This window comes from Balaenoptera musculus, chromosome 6 (genome assembly GCF_009873245.2).
Source record: "Balaenoptera musculus isolate JJ_BM4_2016_0621 chromosome 6, mBalMus1.pri.v3, whole genome shotgun sequence".
Classification (NCBI taxonomy): Eukaryota; Metazoa; Chordata; class Mammalia; order Artiodactyla; family Balaenopteridae; genus Balaenoptera; species Balaenoptera musculus.
This window is the reverse complement of record NC_045790.1, coordinates 112,749,056-112,771,416: the sequence shown is the minus strand read 5'-3', so window position 1 is coordinate 112,771,416 and position 22,361 is coordinate 112,749,056. Positions and strand designations below refer to the sequence as shown.

Below are 22,361 nucleotides of genomic sequence, written 5' to 3'. Positions count from 1 at the left end.
TCTTACAGAAAAGGAAGACTGAGACCTAGACAGGTTAAGGATCCCTAGAAGTTGTTTTCTAAATCCTCTCTTACCTTGTTGCACCATTTTGGTGAGGTAAGCAAGGCAGGTGGGACCCCCATCTTACAGAAGAGGAAGACTGAGACCTAGACAGGTTAAGGACCAGAATAAGAGACACACGATGGAGCCCAGAGTACACATGTTCCAGCCCAGCAGTGGAGAATAGCAGGCTCAAGGCCAGAGGAGAGGATGGGAAACAGAGCCAAGAGCAAGTACCTGCTGGGAGCCTGGCACCCTTTGAAACCCTATGCAGGAGGCCTGGGGCAAAGCCCGCCCTTCACTTGGCCCCAGAGCCCTTGTCCTGAGTTGTGCAGGATTCCGGGGAGGTGGTCTAGGTTCTAGAAAGCTTATTGCAGCTGGAGCTCCTGATCAGTGAAGGCAGTAGGGGGCAGGATGGGATGACCCTTTACCAGCTGCAGACTGAGGTGGGGCTTCCTGGAGTCGGAGTCCTTTTTATTTTTATTTTTATTTTTATTTTATTTTTATCTTTGGCTGTGTCAGGTCTTCGTTGCTGCGCACAGGCTTTCTGTAGTTGTGGCGAGCGGGGGCTACTCTTCGTTGCGGTGTGCGGGCTTCTCATTGCGGTGGCTTCTCGTTGCAGAGCGCGGGCTCTAGGTGTGCGGGCTTCAGTAGTTGTGGCACGCGGGCTCAGTAGTTGTAGTGCATGGGCTTAGTAGTTGTGGCGCGCAGGCTCTAGGGTATGCGGGCTTCAGTAGCTGTGGTACATGGGCTTAGTTGTTCCATGGCATGTGGGATCTTCCCGGACCAGGGATGGAACCCGTGTCCCCTGCGTTGGCAGGCGGATTCTTAACCACTGCACCACCAGGGAAGTCCCCAGAGTCCTTTTTTTTTGAATTCCTTTTTTCTTTTTTTTTTTAAATTAATTATTTATTTATTTATTTTTGGCTGCGTTGGGTCTTCGTTGCTGTGCGCGAGCTTTCTCTAGTTGCGGCGAGTGGGGGCTACTCTTCGTTGCGGTGCGCGGGCTTCTCATTGTGGTGCCTTCTCTCTTTGCAGAGCATGGGCTGTAAGCGTGCAGACTTCAGTAGCTGTGGCACATGGGCTCAGTAGTTGTGGCTCGCGGGCTCTAGAGTGCAGGCTCAGTAGTTGTGGCACATGGGCTTAGTTGCTCCGCGGCATGTGGGATCTTCCCAGACCAAGGATCAAACCCGTGTCTCCTGCATTGGCAGGCGTATTCTTAACCACTGTGCCACCAGGGAAGTCCCTCAGTGCCTCAGCAGAGTCTGTCCCAGGCAGGTGTCATTAAGAGGGGTCCTTGGTGGTCCTGGAGTTGCATTGAGGGGTCTCAGGTCTCTGGATCAGGCCTGCCCTCCTGGGGGCTCTCAAGTGGTGGGGTGTCCAGTGGGGCCCCCATAAGCACAGCTGACCCTCTGCCCCTCCCCGACCAGAGCTGAAGATCCCTGACAACGCCAATGTGTTCTACGCCATGAACTCTACTGCCAACTATGACTTTGTCCTAAAGAAACGGACCTTCACCAAGGGGGCAAAGGTCAGGCATGGAGCCAGCTCTACCCTCCCCCGCATGAAGCAGAAGGGACTCAAGATTGCCAAGGGCATCTTCTAACTTGTCCCTAGCTGGCCAGCCACAGAGCTGCCCTTTCCAGGGTCTAGCTGGCTGGGCAACTAAGCACTTACAGACTGCAGTGGCTCAGGCCAGGTGGGCACCTGTGCCCAACCTGCCAGCCCAGGCCACCCCCAGACTCCAGTTTCCCCCTGAACCTCTCCTGCTGCCGGGATTGATGCCTGCCAGTCGATGGGCTGACCTGGCCTCCCGTGGACCACTCGCTGCCTTAGGTGCCTTCTGCTTTCCGGAACCAGAGGACTAGCTGACTTTTGCCAAGGAGCACTGCCAATGGGCACGGAGCCCTGCGTGCCGCCGGGCACTGCCCTCCGTATACTTCCCTCACACCTTGCCAGGTGTGGGCCACTGCCACCTGTGCCCATGGGCACCCCAGGGCATCACTCATCCACCGGGTCTGACCACTGCAGTTCTCTCCTCCCACCATTGTGGCCTTCCTCAGGCTGCACCAAAGATTCCATCATCAGGGCCAACTGAAAGTGAGGGAGTCTCGCCCACTGCCCACTCCAGCCCTCCCCTGGCAGAGGAGAGAGACACCCCCTTCACGGACCACACTCTTAACCGGTGAGTGAGGACGGTCTCGGCCCAGTCCCACTGATGTCAGATTTCATGACACTGCAAGTGCCATTCACCACTGCATCCTGGGCTTTACGAGACCACACGAGACGGGGATTGGTGGGAAAGGAGGTTTTCGGGGGGAGGGGAGGGGGATTGAATATTTGTATAAAAGGTGAAAAAAAATGTTTACCAGTTGGGGAGGGGCAATATTTATTTGTTGTAAATAGCAAATGCTAGACTTGAATATTATATTAAAATCCTGTTTCTACTATAGCCTGGGAGTTGTGGTATTGTTCTTTCATTGCCTGTGCTCATTGAAGTGAGATACAGACTCTCACATTCCATGTTCAAACAGGAAATCTTGCAGGGTTATTGGTTTATTTTACGCAGGAAATAAAGAAGGGCAGGAAAAGCAAGAAGGGCCAGCCACACTTCTCTGGCTCACTTAAGGAAACAGAGAAGTCCACCTTTCACAGAGCACATGTTCACTTCAGTATCATTAAACTGGGCCATGAGCTGAGACAGCCCCTCAGAACCCCTGGTATTTGAATTTGGAAGTGCTTTCACACGGCATAGCAGCAAGCTATGAAATTCCAGTGTTTTTAAAAACAGCGTTTTTGGGACTTCCCTGGTGGCGCAGTGGTTAAGACTCTGCGCTCCCAATGCAGGGGGCCCGGGTTCGATCCCTGGGCAAGAAACTAGATCCCACACACATGCCGCAACTAAGAGTTTGCATGCCACAACTAAGGAGCCCGCGTGCCACAACTAAGACCCAGTGCAACCAAATAAATAAATAATCTTTTTTTAATAAATAAATAAAAATAACGTTTTTAACAGAAAATGGTGGAGTAAAGATCAGTCTCTCCATGGAAACAACAGTTAAGCTGGGGAAAAAAACACAACTATCAGAATCAACGATTTTGGGACTCTGGAACCTCATCAGACACAACAGCCAGGAGAGTGCTTGATGAAGGGTGATGCTGCTGAACTTCAACTGTCAAGGAAATCTCTGCCAGGTCACACACTGACGCCTGAGACAATGGGGCAGAAGCTGCAGTGACCACACAACAAAGAATATAGGCCTTTCAAAAACAGTTTGGAAAAGTCACTACAGAAACGGAAGACAGCAGCCCTCAAGCAACAGAAGCGATCCCTGAGGAGGGGGAGGATCTGATTTCCAGAGTTATGATGTTATAATACTCAATATCCAGGTCTCAACAAATCACAAAGCCTATCAAGAAACAGAAAAATAGGGCTTGTTCACAGGAAAACAAAAAAAGAATTGGACACAAACTATCCCTGAGGAGGCTCAGACATTAAAATTACTAGTCAAAGACATTAAGTCAACTGTCTTGAATATGCTCGGTGAGCTAAAAGGAACCATGGACAAAAAACTAAAGGAAATCAAGAGAACAATGTAAGAACATATAGGGAATTTAGTAAAGAGATAGGAATTTTAAAAATAAACCAAGTGGAAATTCTGGATCTGAAAAGTACAAATAACTGAAATGAAGAACTCACTAGAGGGGTTCAGTGGCAGATTTGAGCAGTCAGAAGAAAGAATCCGTGAACTAAGGCAGTTGAAATTGTTCTGCCTGAGGAGCAGAAAGGAAAAAGAATGAAGAAGATTGAACAGACCCAGAGGGACTATGGGGACACCATCGAATGTAACTGCATATGCATAAAGAGAGTCCCAGAAGGAGAGAGATTATTTGAAGAAATAATGGCTGAAAACATCTCAAATTTGATGAAAGACATAAATCTACACATTAAGAAGCTCAGTGAACTCCAAGCATGATAAACTCAAAGAGAGCCACACAAGACACATTACAACACAATTGTTGAAAGACAAAAAGGAAATCTTGAAAGCAACAAGAAAGAAACAATCATGCAAGGGGTGGGGTGGGATCCCTCCACAATAAGATTAACAGCTGGTTTTTTTCATCAGAAACCATGGCAACCAGAAGGCCGTAGGGTGACATAGTTAAAGTGTTGAAAGATGAGAATTCCCTGGTAGTCCAGTGGTTAGGACTGTGTGCTTCCACTGCAGGGGGCACAGGTTCAATCCCAGGTCAGGGAACTAAGATCCCGCATGCCGAGCGGTGTGGCCAAAAACAATAAAATAAAAAATAAAGTGTTGAAAGGAAAAGAATTCTATATCTAGTAAACTATTCTTTAAGGATGAAGGGAAATTAAGATGTTGCCGGATAAACAAAGTTAAGGCAGTTTGTTATTAATAGTCCTGCCTACAAGGAAGGCTAAAGGGAGACTGTTGGGTTGAATGAAAGAGCACTAGACTGTAACTCAAAGCCATATGGAAAAGTAAAGAACACTAGGAGAGGTAACTAATAGGTAATTCTAAAAGCCTGTATTGTTGCACTTTTGTTTGTACCTTTTTTTCTATATGACTTAAAACACAGATTCATAAAACAATAAGTATAAGTCTGTGTTAATGGGAACAGAATGTATAAAGACATAATCTGTGACTACAACAACAAAGGGGGAGGGATGGAAATCACAGGAGCTGCATGTTTGTATACTACTGAAACTAATTTGGTATTATTCAAACTAGACTGTTATGAGTTTAAGATGTTCCTTGTAATCCCAAAGGCAATAAGAAAATATTTTTTTAGAAATACACAGGAAAGAAAAGAATCAGAATGGTGCACTATTAAAAAAAAATCAACCAAGGGAATTCCCCAGCGGTCCAGTGGTTAGGACTCTGCACTTTCACTGCCGAGGGCCCAGGTTCAGTCCCTGGTCAGGGAACTAAGATCCCACAAGCTGCGAGGTGTGGCCAAAAACAAAAAAAATTTCGTTTAATTAAAAAAAAATAAAATCCTTAAAAAGCAATAGTGGTGGAATTGAGGAACAAAAAGCATAGAAGACATACAGTTATACAAACAAATAGCTAAATGGAAGAAGAAAATTCTTATCAGTAATTACTGTAAATATAAATGGGTTAAACTCTCCAATTAAAAGTCAGAGTAATAAAATGGATTTTTAAAACACCTGATCCACCTATCTACAAAGATATGAAAAACTTGAAATAAAGGATGAAAAAGGATATTCTATGAAAATAGTAAACAAATGGTCGCTGAACGGCTATATTATTATCAGACAAAATAGACTAAGTCAAAAAGGTAACAAGAGAGAAAGTATATATCGCTTAAAGATTCAATCCATCAAGAATATAGAACAATTGTAAACATATACACATCTCCAAAACACATGAAGCAAAAATGGATGTAATTGAAGAGAGAAATAGACGGTTGGAGACTTCAGACCTCACTTCCAATAATGACTAGAACAACCAGACAGAAGACCAGTAAGGAAACAGGGCTTGAACAGCACCATACATCAGATCAGACCTAGCTGACGTGTACAGAATATAACAGAGAACACACCTTCTCAAGAGCACGTGGAGCATTCTCAAGCATAGACCACATATTACACCACAAAACAAGTCTCAGTAAATTTTAAAAGACTGAAATCATACAAAGTATCTTTTCCAATCACAGTGGAATAAAGCCAGAAATCAACAGGAGAAGAAAGCTGGAATACTCATAAATATGTGAAAATTAAACAACACACTCTTTAACAACCAGTGGGTCAAAGAAGAAGTCACAGGGATATTAGAAAATGCCTTGAGATGAATCAAAAACAATGTACCAAAAACTTACAGGATGCAGCAAAAGTAGTACAAAGAGGAAATTTTACTCCTGTCAATGCCTACATTAAAAAATAAGATTTCAAATCAGTGACCTAACTATACATCTTAAAGAACTAGAAAAGGAGCAAACTAAACCCAAAGCTAGCTGAAGGAAGGAAATAATGAAGATTATAGTGGAGAGAAACAAAACAGAAGAGTAGAAAAATAGAGAATATCAACAAAACCAAAAGTTGGTTCTTTGAAAAAAAAAATCAGCGAAATTGACAAACCTTTAGCTAGATTGACTAAGGAAAAAAAAGAGGAAAAAGACGTTCAAATTAACTAAAACCTGAAATGAAAGTGGGAACATCACTACCGACTTTACAGAAATAAGGATTATGAGAGAATACTATGCACAATTGTACGTCAACAATATGCAGAGGAATATTATTCAGACGTAAAAAGGAATGGACCTCTGATTCATGCTACAACGTGGATGGACCTTGAAAACACTGATTCCACTTGTAAGAAATATCTGGAACAGGCAAATTGATTGGAGCAGAAAGTAGAAGAGATTACTGGGGTGGAGGTGGGGGGGAATGGGGAGTTATTGCTTAATGGGTACAAAGTTTCTGTTTGGGGTGATGAAAAGTTTTGGAAATAGTGCTGAATCATACTTTTAAAAATAAAATATTTGGGACTTCCCTGGTGGTCCAGTGGTTAAGAATCTGCCTTCCAATGCAGGGGACGTGGGTTCGATCCCTGGTCGGGGAACTAAGATCCCACATGCCGCAGGGCAACTAAACCTGTGGGCCACAACTAGAGAGCCTGCGTGCCGCAACTACTGAGCCCGCGCGCTCTGGAGCCCACGCACAACAACTAGAGAGAAGCCCGAGAGCCGCAACGAAGACCCGATGCAGCCAAATAAATAAATAAATAAATCTTTAAATAAATAATCTATTTAATAATTTAATATTTAAATAAATGTTCATTTGTTTATAAAATTAACATTTTTATGTTATATATAGTTTTATCCCAGATTTTTAAAAAATAACTTCCTCCCAAGCTGCTTTTCTTTTTTTTCTTATTGGCAAAATTTTTTTTTTTAATTAATTTTTATTGGAGTATAGTTGATTTACAATGTTGTGTTAGTTTCTGCTGCACAGCAAAGTGAATCAATTATACATATACATATAGCCACTCTTTTTTTAGATTCTTTTCCCATATAGATTATTACAGAGTACTGAGTAGAGTTCAGAATGCTATACAGTAGGTTCTCATTAGTTATCTATATTATATATAGTAGACTGGGACTGACATATGCAAGCTGATTTCTACAGCTTTCGAGGAAGAGGGAACATTTTCTCCTTGTCCTGTTAGAGTGTCTTGACCACCAGTCTACCACTTGTAGATTTCAAGGTCAAACTCTGGAATTTCATCAGCACTAAGTGGGGAGAAATTGTCAACAGATCAAAAAGTGCAATGTGGGAAGGAACAGGCCAGGGGGTCATTATTAGCCAGTGGACTATGGACAGCGGGGGCTCTGCATCCTCCAGGGCCCTGTGATCGACCCTTGACCTCCTGGAATCCTTGTCTCTGACATCAGAATTCCTTTTCCTGCTGGTTTCACATCCGGGGGAAGTATTTGTGATGCAGCTTTTAAGGCTACAGCTGGGCCTCGTTCCTTAAGCATTTCTGCTCGTGTGAACTAGGATTTCCAGCAACTCTAGGATTTTCTGCAACTCTTCATACAATTGATTTCACCCAGAAACTCGCTAGAAGGCGTCCTGCCTCTCTCTGCCCGGCACACGGTGGCCACTCATCCGGGCTGGCGTCTGATGAATCCCGGGTGAGTGCTGGTTTGCCAGGATAAGGAGGCTGATTCCTGCCAGTGAAGGACCCCTGCATTGTCCCTCTCTAGCCAAGATAAAGTCAGAGGCCGTGTGGTTCTGAGGTCCACCGTCTTACGCACTCACCAGTTTACAAGTGCAGTTGTGTTGGTACTGACTTTGTCCTGAAGGTTAGCTGGGCCGGAGCCCTTAGAGCTTGCAGTCCCCTAGAATGGCTGCGTTCTTTGTCCAAGTCTGTGTTTTGGTTATATCATGGGGAGGGGGGTTGTTTGAACCTTTCCCGTGGGGAAAGTTGAAAGATGAGGCGTGGGAGCGGGGAGGGGGGATGCCCCCAGGACTGCCAACCCACAGACACGCTTGGGCACAGCCTTGCCAACGACATGCGGAAGCACCACGTCTCGTCAGGGTGATAAGCAGACTCTGACCTGCGCTCACCTGTGTGTTCCCCCGGGGCTTCATCATGATAGGGGTTAAAGGGTTACCACTTGGCCCATCAGGGAGCCTCCAGGACTCTGGACAGGCCTCTGGCCTGCACCTTGGTATTGTCAGCTTCATCCCCTGGATAAAGCCTGGAAAGGCAAGAGCCAGACGAATTACGAGGCGTCCCCAAGTTGTCCCGACGGCTGCAGGTGTCACCCAGACACACAGCAGGGCTCGCCCCTGCCAGGGAGGCCTTCTCCGTGCAGCCTAGGGACTGAGCACACAGCTGGATGCCGGCCTTTGTGATGTGGCCCAGCCGTCCAGGGACATGATTTCCTGAATGATAGGCACAACTGTTCTCTCCCCCAGCAAGGGAGAGAAGTACCATGTCACAGCAGTGTCCAGGCCCAGAGGAGGCTCCTGAGAGCAGACCCAGCAGGTAGAAACACTTAGAGAAGTCATGCGCGTGCAGAGCAGGGACACACTGCATCCTTGGGCTCCATCGGCCGAGAGCAGGGCTAGTCACCGGGAGAGCCCACGCTGCAGAGAGGGGCTCTCTCCCTCAGTCTTTCACACCCGACCAGGCCAGGAAGCCCAGAGCTGCCAAGGTGGTCACAGGCCAGCCTGGGGTGACCCCTGCTCCTCGGGGGGCCGGGTTTGCCCCCTGTTCAGCTCTGCTGCGTGGGGCTGCAGGACTCGCTGCCCGGGCTCAGTCTTCCATCTGTGGCTGGAGAGGGAGGGTGGCCGGCTGACCCCCGGTGCTGCTGCACCCCCCCTCCCACCCCCCAGCCCCCAGGCTGAGCTGCTCAGGGCTCCGGAATCTCTGATCCCTCACCCCCACCCAACAGTGACTAAAGAATGGAGGGGAGCGGGGAGAAGAAGCCCCAACATGGTTGCAAGCACTGGCTGTGGCGTCTCTGGGTTTGAATCTTGCTCTGATGACCGTGGGCATGTGCCTGGGCTAGACTCCCAGAGGTGGACATGACCCTGACTCTGACCTCTGCCTGCCCCCCGCCGACTCTGCCAGAGACATCGGGCACTGCCCAACGCCCAGTTCTCCTGCACCCTTGGCTTCTGACCCTTCCAGTACAATGCTTCACCCTCTCACTGACTCTCATCCAGCTGAAGGCAGAATTCGTTTCTCTCCCCAGACCGTAGTTAGAACACAGAGGTCCCTCCCCGCACCCCAGAGGACCTGGCCGTGGCTGGGCTCTACTGGTCCAGAGGCGGCCACCGCCTGCAGAGCCCAGCCCCTCGGAGCCAGCAGCCTTGTGTGGAGGGATCCACGCCGGAACCCCAGTCCTGGCCCTGACGCTTCATTTCTTTGAACCTGTTTCCTCCTCTCCAAAATGAGGATGGTCCTGTCGGCTTCCTGGAGCTTGAGGGCTGACAGATCAGGGTGAAACCCTTGGGCTGGGTGCTGTCACTAGAGCTGAGGGCCCCCCTTCCTCCAGCTGGGTCTTGGGAGCAAAAAGAGATGCCAGACAGAGAGGGATGAGGCTTTATTCAGGAAGAGCTTGGGAGGGAAGGTGGGCCCTGGGGTTCCCACCCTGTGGCCTCTGGAGGCCAAGGACATTAGAAGCCGATGACTATGGGCATCTGAGCCACCTCAGAGTCGCCCGCGGGGGGTCACGGGGGTGGGCTCAGAGTCGCCCGCGGGGGGCGCGGGGGTGGCCCCCTCGCCGGTCTCCGTGGGCAGTGCCTGGTAGGTCACGGTCCAGTACTGCAGGTAATTGTTCCTTAGATGCTGCTTCATGGAGCTGCCATCCATCTTCTTATTGATTTCCAGGTAGTTGCCGCTTTCCAGGGTGTAGGGATACCAGTGCGTGGGCACAGCCGAGTGGCCCATGTTAGGGTCCCTGCAGAGTGAGAAAAAAGGCTGGGTAGCTGGCTGGGGCCGAGGGGCTCACGGCAGGCTGGAGACCCAGGTCCCTGGCCCAGCTCTGCCCCGGCTCTCCTGGGCAGTCCTCCACCCTTTGCCCCGTAAGCACTTCCGTGTCTCCTGGGCACTGGCTGGGCACGTGTGCATCCTGAGGCCCAGCCAGGAGCTCTGAGCCTTACACAGACGGGGGTACCGAGGCTCAGAGAGGATAAGTGTAAGTGAGGGAACAGGGACTGGACCCCAGGCCTGCAGGACAAGGTGGCAGGAGGCCACCCTCACCGCTGCCTTACCCAGTTCTGGCAAAGTTGGTCCAGTAGGCGATCATGGCCTTGGAGACAGTCCTGTCTTGGGACCGGTAGCCCAGCGGGGTGGCGAAGGGCTTCCCGAAGACGTACTGGAGGTCGTCTGCATGGTCAGCCCCCACCCAGCTGGGGTAGAAGGGCATCCGAGACGGGTGGGAGAATAGGTAGGTGTAGGTCTTGGCGCTCCTGAGGAGGGCATGGAGGCCACCCAGGTTGGCCGGGTCCTCACCTGGGGCCGCCCGCCCCGCACATGGGGCCCCAGGGGAAGGCCATGGGGAGAGCAGGGAAAGGTCTGGGGAACTCCCACAAGACTCAGAAGGGGACTTCCCTGGTGGTCCAATGGTTAGGACCCAGCGCTTTCACTGCCGAGGGCTCGGGTTCAATCCCTGGTCGGGGAACTAAGATCCCGCAAGCCACGCAGGGAGGCCAAAATAAATAAATAAATAGATACATAGATAAATAGAAAGTATTTTTTTAAAAAGGACTCAGGAAGGATCTGGATCATTACACCTAGGGGAAGGAAAGCTGTGGCCAAGTTTATGACTTCATGGGTTCTACAATTTCAATTGTATTTATACTTCGCCTCCACCAAACGTAGGGAGGCATCTTCCTTTCATAATTCAGGATCAAGAAAGATTGTTTTTGTGACTTCCCTGGCGGTCCAGGGGTGAAGACTCCACGCTTCCACTGCAGGGGGCATGGGTTCAATCCCTGGTCGGGGAACTAAGATCCCACATGCTGCATGGCACAGCCAAAAAAAAAAAAAACAGATTGTTTTTCTCTGCAAGTGAATTTGTATTCTTGATTTGATTGGACAAGGTAGTATATCCCCTCAGATGTTTCCCTTTTTGCTTTGACTGACAGGAACCTCAGAGCTAAATTTATTGCAAAGCTTTCATCCCAGACTTCTAGGTGTAATTTTATCTTTCTACTTTTTAAACATTCCTAACTTATTTTTTATTTTCACTGGCTATCATTATATGGAGGTTTTTAATGTGGCCACAGGCTTATTTTGAAAGTTGGCAAATTCGAAACCCACAGCAGAGAACATCACCCAGTGTTTCCCTCCTTCTACACAGCATGAGGGATGGAAGGCGGACTCAAGGACTTTCCGATGGGAAGAGCTATGGGGTGTGGGAGAGCGTGCAGGGCTGCGCTGGGCAGAGGGTCACAGGAGGATTATGTAAAGCCCTCAAGGCTGGGAGGGGAAGAGGGGCCCTCTCAAGCTCCGTCAGGCCTGGCAGATGGTGCAGGCACAGGCGGGCACTGAGCATGCCTTTCCCAGGCCTCTCGGACACCTGGGAGCCGCCCACCTGCCAGGCCTCGCTGGGAAGGTGGGTGATCCCAGGTGGGCCAGCCCCGCGCCCCCCTCCTCACTTGGCCTTGGCCTTGTGCTGGGCCACGGCGATCTCCGTGGGCATCAGGAAGAGGACGTCGGTCTCAAAGTGCACCACGGTCTTCTTCTTGGTCTCCTGGGACGAGTCTTGGGCCCAGGGCTTGGTGTAGACGTCAAAGGTGGCGTTGGCACCTCTGGGCCCCTTGGTGATGGTGAGCCCGCTGACCAGCTTGTAGAAGTCCTCCCTGCAGAGTCCAAGCTGGCACTGGATCCTCCAACCCCATGCCCACAGGAGGGTATCTGCACCCCTATGCTGCAGGAGGCCGCGGGCGACCCCCCCCCCCCCGGTCACTACCACGGTGCTGACTTCCTCATTCTGTCGATGCCTCCCCCAGCTGCCCTGGGGCACCGTCCCTGTGCCAGCCCCCCACTTACTCTGTGATGGCCTGTTTGTCCTTGCTGATGGCTGGCATCTCGACTCTGGCAAAGATGTGGCCGTCCATGTCGTTGGTGCCTGCTATGTAGTCGATGTCGGCAGCGTTGGCGTACAGGTTGACGGGGTCACTGGGGATGAAGTCTCCATCGATGACAGGGAGGAAGCCCAGATAGTGCAGCAAGGGGTCTGGGGTGGGGGAGAGCAGCAGGTTTTCACACCTTCCGGTACCCACCTGCCCCGCCCCTCAACCTCCGGGGCAGGAGCTGACTCCATCCTGAGGCCGCTGCGGAGACCTGCCTCCTTTGACGGAGACCAGGGCTCCTCGACTTCAGCGCTGCTGCCATTTGGGCCCGATCGTCCTGTCGTAGGCGCCGTCCTGCACAGTGCGTGGTGTTTAACAGCCTCCCTGGCCTTGACCCACTGGACACCAGTAACACCCTCTCCCCAGCTGTGACCACCAAAAGTGTCTCCAGACTCTGCCACGTGTTCCCTGGGCACAAAATCGCCCAGGTTGAGAACCACTGGTCCAGGGGCCAAGACTGTCCTCTCGCTGCAGCTGATGTCCCTTTCCTGTCCCTCTTTTCTTGCTGGGCCTAAATCAGGGAGGAGGAAGCCCTCGAAATCATTGAGGGGACCGGACCGATGGAGAAAGAGTGCCCCCTCTCCGCGCTGGGTTCCAGCGTGTTAGCCGGAAATGGTGCGAGACCCCCTGAACTGGCCTGGAAAGGACCATATGGCTGGCTCAGGGCAGAGGGTTGCCCTGCCTTCATGAGGCCTGGCCCGTTTCCCCTCCAGTTCAGCTCAAAAGGAAATAGAGTCGCATTTCTGCAAATCCACGGGTATTGCTACCAGGACACCAACATCCAGGTGCTCAAGTCTCTTATATAAAACGGTGCAGTGTTTGCATATAACCTACCCACATTCACCCGTGTACTTTAAATCATTTCTAGGTTACTTATAATACCTAATGCAATGTAAGTGCTATGTAAATAGTTGTAAATGCCATGCAAACGCTATGTAAATAGTTGCCGGGGAGAGGCAAAACTCAAGTTTTGCTTTTGGGAACTTTCCGGAATTTTTTTTTTTTTTAATGTTTTCCATCTGTAGTTGGTTGACTCCCCAGATGCGGAACCCTCAGATATGAAGCTGGTTTGCATTTGGGGCCATGTTGTTTGCTTTGGTTTCGTTTTGCCTAGCACTTATGGTTTAATTCACATTAGGTAAAATACAAATGATGGGGTCCCATTATGCTTTGCCTTAGAAGAAGGAGCAAGAGAGAATCCTCACCTACTGGGCTGATGAGACTGACACTCACACGATTCTGCTGCTGGGGTCCCCCTGACCTTCCCGGGGTACAGAGTAGCAGAGCTGGAAGGGCCAGATGCTACAGCGGGTGTTCAGGAAATGTTGTTGAATGAATGAGTGGAAGAGAGAATGAATGTTCGTCTAGTACAGAGGCTCTTGGTCTGGGGTCCATGAGTCTGCCAAAAATTGTGCACAGATGACTGCATATGTGTGCATTGTTGGGGGATGGGGACCAAACTTTCATCAGCTTCTCAAAGGGGTCGTGACCCACCGAAGACAAGAGGAAAGAACGGCCCCTCCTCCCCTTACGGCCGAGGCCACTGAGGCCTGCAAGGGCAGTGGTGGCAGCAAGCCGCCTGGGGACGCCAGCGAGCTGGCGACAGAGCCAGGATCAGACCTGGCGCGCAACGTGGAGCCCCCGTGTCCCCCGCCCAGCAGCCCTTACTCACACTTCATGCCTGCCAGGGGCATCTTATAGGCCAATGTCAGGGCACGGGGGTCAGTGATCTTCAGACACCTGGCCATCCTGCCAGTATCGTTCAAGGGGCAGCCCACCTTCTCTGCGATCTGGGGGTTGGGGAGAGGCAGTGCTCAGGGCAGGGAACACGGGGTCCAGGACAGAGAGTGGAAAGGAGGAAGCCTCCTCCCCCCACAGCTCCTCCTTACCCTTTTGGCCCAGAAGAGGGGGTTCTTCTGGATGGCCCAGGGGCACAGTGCCACGCCACTCTGGCTGATGGCTCGCTTGATGAGGCCCTTGTTGTAGGGAGAGAGGGTCTGCAATACACAGAGGTCCTGTCACCAGCCTCGCCCCACCCCCCCGCCCCCCGTCTACAGGGCTCGGCCAAGGACACCCCACACGTCAGCTCCAGCCCCGCTCCTCCCCATCCGCATCACCTCCCTCCCACACCTTTGGGGGCAGGCCCCCCCTTAGGGGTCCCCAGACCTGCAGAGAGGCGCTGGCACCTCCAGCTGATTCCCCAAAGACGGTGATGTTGTCAGGGTCTCCCCCAAAGGCTGCAATGTTCCTCTTCACCCAAGCGATGGCCATGTGCTGATCCCGAAGGCCATAGTTACCTGGGGACAGGGTAGGGAAGGGCCTTCATCGGGAACCCTCAGCCCAGACCGGGGTGCTAGGGGCCTGGCCCACACAAGCTGCGCGGTCCGTGTGGGCGGGATGAGAATGTCCCCGACGTGCGGAGACCCTCTGGAGCCCCAGGATGTTACGTCCTGGTGCGTCCCCGGGAGGCGGGTTGGGTGAGAGCCGGGGGAGCGGGTCTCAGGCTCGGGAAGGGGAGCAGGAGGGCCAGGGCTGCTCAGCTCTCTCCCGCTGGGCCATAGTCCCTCTTGTCTATCCTGGGGCTTCTGTGTCCCCGAGTCACTGCCTCGGGGTCCCAGCTCCTGTCTCTTTCACTTAGCTCCCTGCCCCTGCCCCCCGGGTCTCTCTGGGTCTGGCTGGCAACCTCTTTTCTTTCGCTACAGCTGTGTCTCACGGTCCAGCTCCAGCTCCCTCACTCTGCAGACAGGATTCTGGGCCTTTCTGGGGGGATGTCGGGAGTTGTTTCAGGACAAGGGCTGCTGAGGGGCGTCCCCGCTGGGCTCAGAGCTTAGGGGCCGGGCATGCTCACTCCCACCCCCAGTGCCCCAGGTGCCCAGCGGACCTGGCAGGTTGGAGTCCCCGGTGCTGAGGAAGCCCAGGGGGCCGACGCGGTAGTTGAAACTGACCACGATGACGTTGCCCCGAGTGGCGATCTCCTCCCCGTCGTACAGGTAGTTGCTGAGAAAGTTGGCCCCGTGGCTGGACCCCATGAGGAAGGCACCTCCGTAGATCCAGATCATGACGGGCAGGTTCCGGGAGACTGAGGTGGGGGGAGCAGGCACGGGGACCCCAGATGAGCCCCCTCCCCGCTCTGTGCTGATGTCAGGGAAGTTCAGCTCTGAAGCCCCCAGACACAACCCAGGGGCAGGGACGGGGCCTCTGGCTACTTGGGGGCTTCCTGCGGGGCGCGGGGAGCTGGAGGGTGTGTGGGGAGAGCAGACCTTCCTTCCTGCCCTGGGGGACCCAGATGTTGAGGTAGAGGCAGTCCTCTTTCCCGTAGGTGCTGTCCTGGGTGATGGTGGCCTGCAGGCATCGCTTCTTGAAGTTCTTGGCCTTCAGGGTTCCTGGGGACGGCCGGAGGGGTTGGGGTGAGGATGGGCCCCCCAGCCACAGGGCCTGCCCCACCCTCACCCACTCCCACCTTGCCAGCCGGGGTGTCGCTGGGGGTTCTCCAGGGGCTTGGGGGCGGCGGCATAGGGGATGCCCTTGAAGATGTCGACATAGTCGCCGAGGAGGCCCAGCTTCTTGTTGACGCCTTCCACGAAGCCGCCCTCCGTGTACACGGCGCCCAGCTGGGATGGGAGGCAGGAGATCAGGGGGGCTTGGGCTGGTCAGCCCCTGGGGGCAGGGAGCCCACCTGCAGGCCCCGGGTGCCCAGAGGCTCCCCAGAGACAGCTTCAAGGAGGGGCCCATCTGCACCTGAGACCGAGACCCCTGCCACCTGCCCCCATTGCTTGAGGAGGGGGCTCACTCCCCACTCGCCCCCTGGGTGTCCTGCTCCCTGAATCTCAAAGGAGGCTGGTTCAATCAGTGTGTCCTCAGGAAAGCCTTCCAAGAAGGCCGGGACAGGTGGGGTGGAGGTTTGGGTTCTCACTGTGGCCGCCTATGCCCTTGAGTCTCAGTTTCCCCTCCTGTAAGATGGGTGACGACTGTATCTCCCTCGTGGCCCGTTTGCTTGTCCAGCTGCCAGCAGTGGTAGGTGCACCATGGACACTGAATGTTTCACGCCCAGCCGTGCGCTCCCTGAGCGGTGGGCCCGTCTTTCTCGTCCGCTCATCTCCCCCGACGGTGTCCCCTCAAGTCCTCACAGCCCCTGTGCTCCAAGCCGGGAAAGAACCCTGCCCCCCAAGGCCACCGGAACCGCCGCTGCATATCCAGCCCTTGCGCAGAGCTGGCCCCCCGTGGACCAACGCGTCCCATCCTCACCAGCAGCCTGGGGGCTGGTGCTCATCTGCCCATTGTTCCTGGAGGGAACACTGAGGCTTTCCTGTTTGAAGTCGCTGCTGGGAAACTGCTGTCTGAACTCAGAGCCAGGCCCTTCTCCCCTCCCAGTGCTCCACCCCGTGGTCCAGGGTGAGCACAGGTCCATGCTTCCTGGCTCTCACCTGCGCTAGGTTCCAGGTGGGTGAGGGCAGGGCAGCCCCACATCCCAGGCCTGGCGGGATCCCAGCTGCCCTCTGAAGTCTGTGCTGAGAGGGGCCCCCTGCCCTCCTGGGGTGGGGATGAGGCCGGCTGGAACTGGAGAGGAAGGGGCTGGAAGCAACACCTGCCAGGTGCCTGGGGGTTGGGCCCAGGCGGCAAGCCCAGGCTGGCCCCTGTCTCTCTCTCTCTCTCCCCGGTCCCCGAGGAGCCTCCACGCCCCCGGCCTCCAGGCATTTTTCCTGATCAGCCTCCCTGGCTGCTGGGAGAGGGCACGGGCCAGGTCAGCGCCTGGCGGGTAGCAGCCCAGAAGTGTCTCTGTGTGACTGAGATCAGCCTGAGGGCCCCGGGGTGGGGCAAGGCATGGGGACCCTGGTCATCGAGGCCGGCGGGGAGGGGTGTCGCTGGCTCTGGAGCAACACGGAGGGAACCAGGGCCCCCTCAGCACCCAGAAGAGAGCTCCCCTGAAGGAGAGTGACCTTCTCTCGGGGGCAGAAGGCGCCCGGAACCAGGCAGCAGGGGTTCGAACCTCCAGACAGCAGAGGTGGGAAGAGCCCGGCCTGAGAGAGCAGGCTGAGGGGTGGAGGGACCAGCGCGGTCCCGTCTGCGTGCGGCTGTTTCCTCCACCCTGGAAGTGTTTCCCTGCCCTGTCCCGCACACTGCAGGAGGGCAGTGAGGGAGGTCAGACATTATGGCTGCCCCGGGAGGGTCAGCTGGGCCTCCTGACTCTCACTGGGGAGGGGAGCTATAGCAAGCTGTAGCAAGCAGGCGGCGGGAGGGCCAGGAGATGGAGGTTACACTTCGAGCCAGACTCCAGGGCTGGACTAGCCCAGGTTCCAGATCCCTGCTCAGCCACTGGGGCTGTGTGATGCTGGGCACACCCCTTGTCTGCTCTGGGCCCCTGTCTCCCCTTCTGGAAAAGAGGGACAACGTTGACATCTCTAGAGAGAGGAAGGAGCCAGAGGGGTGTTGTGGGTTAGGTGGCCGACTCAGCAAATAAAAATTCAGGTTGCCCAGTTACACTTGAATTTCAGATAAATAATGATTTTTGTTTTTTTTAGTGTATGTCCTACATATTGGGTGGAACATATACCAAAAATTACTCGTGGTTTATGTGAAATTCAAGTTGAATTGGGCACCCAGTATTTTATCTGGCAGCCTGAGTCATCCTGCGAAGGGCAGAACACAAAATGCAGAGTAAGTGCCCGGGAAAGGCTGGTACGTCTGTTGTTGGGTTCTCTTTCTCAGTCTGGCTCTTTCTGCCAGTGACTCTGTCTGCCTGTCTTCCCTCCGCTGGGCCCTGTCCCCAGTTTCCAGGTCTGGCTCAGCGGAGGAGAGAGGGACCCCTCCCCTGGCCCGGCCCCTCTGCTGGGCTCTCACTTACCTTCGCCGCACTCGCTACAGCCAGCCAGCAGGCGAGGCCCAAGACCACCGGCTCCCAGCGCCCCATGGTGTGTGACCCTCCCTCTGGGCCTGAGGGTATTTATGGGGCTGGAGCCAGCCCAGAGCTGCCTGAGGAGAGACCCTCTCCCCCGCCTCCTACCGTTACCCTTTCCTCCTGGCTGGCCGAACTCCAGGTGGTGCACCTGGGGTCAGGAGACAGCTGATGTTTCCAGCCGGGCTCGGGCTGGGCCAAGGTCACGTGCAAACACACATATACACACACACACACACACACACACACACACACGTGGGGACAGTCCATCTTTCCCAGGGTTGGCTGCTGCCGTGTGACCTGGTCCCCACAGGGCACCTGTGCAGGTTACTGCCTACCTGGGAACAGAGGCAGATGGCACGGGTGCAGGGGGGTGGGGAGGGCTGGGGCTTGGCTGGGTGCAAAGTGTGCTGCCTTCTGGCGCCTTGACAAGGGCTTGCTTTCGCCCCTGGGGAAATGGGCATGCGTCGTCCCCATGCCCTGCCTGCAGCTCAGCAGTGGGCGCTGAGAGGCGACTGGGCGCGTGACTCGTGGGACAGAGAGGGCCACGGGCTACTGGGCAGCGGCTGGTGTGGCGGCCCTTGTTACCCAGGGCGCCCTGGCTGTGCGGTTCGAGGGGGGTGGGGACCTGAGCATCATGAGGTGGCCCCGCCCTCAGAGTGTGGGGGCTCCTCGCTGTCGGCAGCACAGTCCTGGGAGGGCAGGACGAGAGGTCCAGCCCAGCCTTGAGGGCTTCCCGGGGAAAAGGAAGGGCCGGGCTTGCTGGCCACAGGGAACCTACGGACACACAGCTGTCCATCTGTCTGCCTGCCTGTCCGCCTACCATTTCCTGCGCCCAGATTTTTTGTGACGCAGAGTGAATGGAGAGAGGCTGGAGAAAGGTGGGGAGGGGTGGGCGGCTGTAGGTGGGAGGAAGGAGTTAGGACACTGGGGAAGAAGGGGCCGTGCAGGCTGGGCTGGCGAGTGTGGGGCCGGGTGCAAAGGTTTTGAGGGGTGCTGCCAGTGACAAGGAAATGCACTTGTTGACTCACACCTTTGCCCAGCTCCTCCAGTTCTAAGAATCTGTTCTAAAGGAGGTAATTCTGAATAGGGGGGAGGGGAACGTCCAAGGACATTCAGTGCAGTGTTATTTACAGTAGCCGAGGAGGAAAGGAAGGGGGCAGGTTCACGGCAGAGGGAAGGAGGCCTGCAGTTCACTAATAGGGGGCGGCTGCCTCTTCATTTAATAGTGAGGGCCTCACCTGGTCCTGCACAGAGTAGGCGATCGACAGACACAGGACGAGCATGCCCAGAAGTGCCTGGGAGGGTCTAACACTGTCTGTCCAGTAAAAAAATCCGCCCTGGCTTCCTGGCTGGGTCTGTCCAATGTGTTCATTGGTTGACCCTGTGTTAGAGACCGACTTCAGGGGCATTCATCTCAGCCAAGAAAGCTTTGGCCACTGTCTGAGGTCTGACAAAGATCCTCTCCTTGACCAAACTCTACTCAGGCTCCCTGACCTCTTCTTCAACCCTGCATTGTCCAGTTTTAGCAAGAATCTCGCCAAATTGCTTTAACCGGAATGCCCCGCCCTCCATATCCGCCCCGCCTTGATCTCTGATTGGGGTCCCCATCCTCTGCCGTCCCCTGCACCGATGATCGCTGACCGCCCTGGTCTGTCTTCAGCAAGAATCCTGTTAGGTCAGTCTCTCCGGAAGCCCCCTCTCCCCTGGTGTTTCCTCTTAGTAAGTTTCCATCCACAGACTCTCACCCTTGTTTGGCTAGGAAACCCCACTTGCCCAGGCTGTATTTGGACTTGAGCTCAGCTCTATGTGGAAGTCTCTCTTCCCCTATTGCAATAATCCTGAATAAAATCTGTTTTGGGGAATTACCTGGCGGTCCAGTAGTTAAGACTCCGCGCTTCCCCTGCGGGGGGCCTGGGTTCCATCCCTGGTTGGGGAACTAAGATCCCACAAGCCGTGCGGTGTGGCCCAAAAAAAAAAAAAAAGTCTGTTTTTACTGCTTTAACAACTGTCCAGCTCCGTTTGTGTGTGTGTGTGTGTGTGTGTGTGTGTGTCTGTGTTTAATAATTTTTATTGGAGTGTAGTCTGGTTTTTCTTTGACAGATCTCCTAGGAGCCCTGGGACTCTAAGCTGGAGGAGGGGCTGGCCTGCGTGCCTGGGCTACCTCGGTCCCCCTGCTGTGGATTGTGTGGGATTTGCTGTGCACGGCCTCGGCTGTAGCTTTCTCCTCTCTCAGGCAATCTTCTGACTCCTTGGTTCTCACAAAAGAAAACTGGGAAAATCAGACAAAACATGGAGCAGTGTGGTTGTTACGTATCAGCTGCATTATGGTAATTTGGTGGAGAAAATTTAATCCAAATGTCTGAACTGGGAGTTTTGAATCCTGGTCCATGGACCTGTTAGGAAGTTTAAGGACAGGCCATGGGAGCCTGGATACCCCTGAAACTTGATGCACGTATTTGTGGGTAAGCATATCTTCCTTCAGAAAGACTCCATGGTTATCACTGTATGCTTGGAGCATCTATGACCTTCCAAAGAGTCTAGGTTGGAAGTATCAAAAGTTCTGAATTGGTGTAACTGACAAAGTAGAAAACTAATTAAATTGATTTAATGGCACAAATACTTTTTAAAAATGTTTTTCTGTATGCTTGGAGCATCTATGACCTTCCAAAGAGTCTAGGTTGGAAGTATCAAAAGTTCTGAATTGGTGTAACTGACAAAGTAGAAAACTAATTAAATTGATTTAATGGCACAAATACTTTTTAAAAATGTTTTTCTGGGCTGGAGCACATTCTGTAAGGGCAAATGCACCTGTGTTAACATTTGCAGACATTGTAAATCAGACAGACACAGGTCCAACCCTGACACTGCCACTCGATAGCTGTGGGATCTGGACATGTGTCTTTACCTCTCTTAACTTCCCTACTGATACCTTTGCTCAGGGAATGACGTCTGAGAGGTTGATAGCACAATAATTATCAGGGTCTACAGTTCTTACTGTTTACAAGGTGCTCAAAAGGAACATTTGAAATTTGTTTTCAGGCAGAGAAACGTCCATTTTAAGTTGTAGGGAACCTAACTATATCAGTAGATGTTCTAGGCACAGAGAAAACAGTTACTTCAAGTGACTTGGAGGCATGACTGCATGTTCACAGCAGCATTTGTCCTAAGGAGAAAGCAAGTGCAACACACTCTTAAATGATCTTTGATGGTCATATTATTTTATCAACTATTCCTTTATATAATTTATCACTTGTTATTTAAATTTGTATACTTGATAATTTATATGACCTATTATAATATTTTCCATTTTGAAAATATATGTATGTTATAGGAGGAAAAGTAGTTATGCTAGTGGTATAAGATTTTCAGCATAGGTGGAAAAAGAAATAAGAGTAAGATCAGAGAGGGACTTTCCTGGCGGTCCAGTGGTTAAGACTCTGCACTTCCAATGCAGGGGGTGTGGGTTCAATCCCTGGTCGGGGAACTAAGATCCCACATGCTGCACAGAGAAGTAAAACCTTATAATCTTACATTTTCATTGGGAGATATCTGTATGAACTCATAACTTATTTTTTTCTGTAAAAAAATGTCCATTTCCTAGCTCTGTGTAATCCAAACCCTAGAGGGAAAGAAAACCCAGGAGCAACAAGCACCCCCTGGTGCCCAGATTGGGGTGTCTAAACACCATTTCCACACCAAGGAAGGTGGCACCCTGGAGCAACGGCTAGGCTGGATCTAAGATAGGAAATGCAGTGGAGGAGCCTGGGCCATCACGGTGGCCGGAAGCAAGAAGGCACGGAAGACCAGAGGGTGCGTCAAAGGACACAGGACCCAACCTGGGGCTGCTCTCAGTCCAGAGATGAGACAAGTAGGGCAGCAAAAAGCATGACTGCGACTGATTGAAACAGATCATTACAAAGCTAAAAGCATCCCCCTGGTCATCACTGGTCATTGCTATGGAGCCGTAAATGAGGCCAGTGATGCGGCTGACAGCAGCCGAATCTGCCGGTCAATCAATGCTCATGTCACTAAAGGGACCCAGCAGACATCGGTGCCTCCCAACTGGATGGGCACATTCGAAGCTGAATTGCTGTTAAGTTGTTAAGTGTGATGACAGCGTCACTGTGTTTTGAAAACAGAAAGTCCTGATGTGTTAGACACACACTGAAGTATGGGATTTCCTTAAAACAATTCCAGCAAAACACAAATACGCAACAGAACAAAAACGTGGGGAATAGATGCAACAAGTTTGGTAGAAGGTAACTGGTAAAGCCATATGATGGATAA

General features: G+C 52.6%; 2 protein-coding genes across 7 annotated transcripts in view; one reads left to right on the top strand and one right to left on the bottom strand.

Moving 5' to 3' along the window:
* RALGDS (ral guanine nucleotide dissociation stimulator) overlaps positions 1 to 22,339 on the top strand; it is a 66,984-nt gene extending 44,645 nt beyond the window's left edge. For 3 of the 6 annotated variants that reach the window (XM_036855115.1, XM_036855111.1, XM_036855109.1), the window contains one exon: positions 1,470 to 2,460. In XM_036855115.1, the coding sequence (XP_036711010.1) occupies positions 1,470 to 1,645 (176 nt within the window). In that variant the 3' untranslated portion in view covers positions 1,646 to 2,460. Of the gene's footprint in view, positions 1 to 1,469; positions 2,465 to 21,675 lie in introns of those variants that run through there. The other 3 variants (XM_036855112.1, XM_036855113.1, XM_036855110.1) reach the window with 3 other exon arrangements.
* CEL (carboxyl ester lipase) lies at positions 9,647 to 18,096 on the bottom strand. The gene is given in 12 exon segments (XM_036855117.1): positions 9,647 to 9,770; positions 9,772 to 9,999; positions 10,313 to 10,510; positions 11,702 to 11,905; positions 12,096 to 12,282; positions 13,851 to 13,968; positions 14,068 to 14,175; positions 14,345 to 14,475; positions 15,060 to 15,257; positions 15,439 to 15,561; positions 15,639 to 15,789; positions 18,021 to 18,096. Coding segments are annotated over 12 exon segments (1,767 nt in total). The 5' UTR covers positions 18,087 to 18,096; the 3' UTR covers positions 9,647 to 9,715.
* Positions 22,340 to 22,361: the final 22 nt, after the last annotated feature.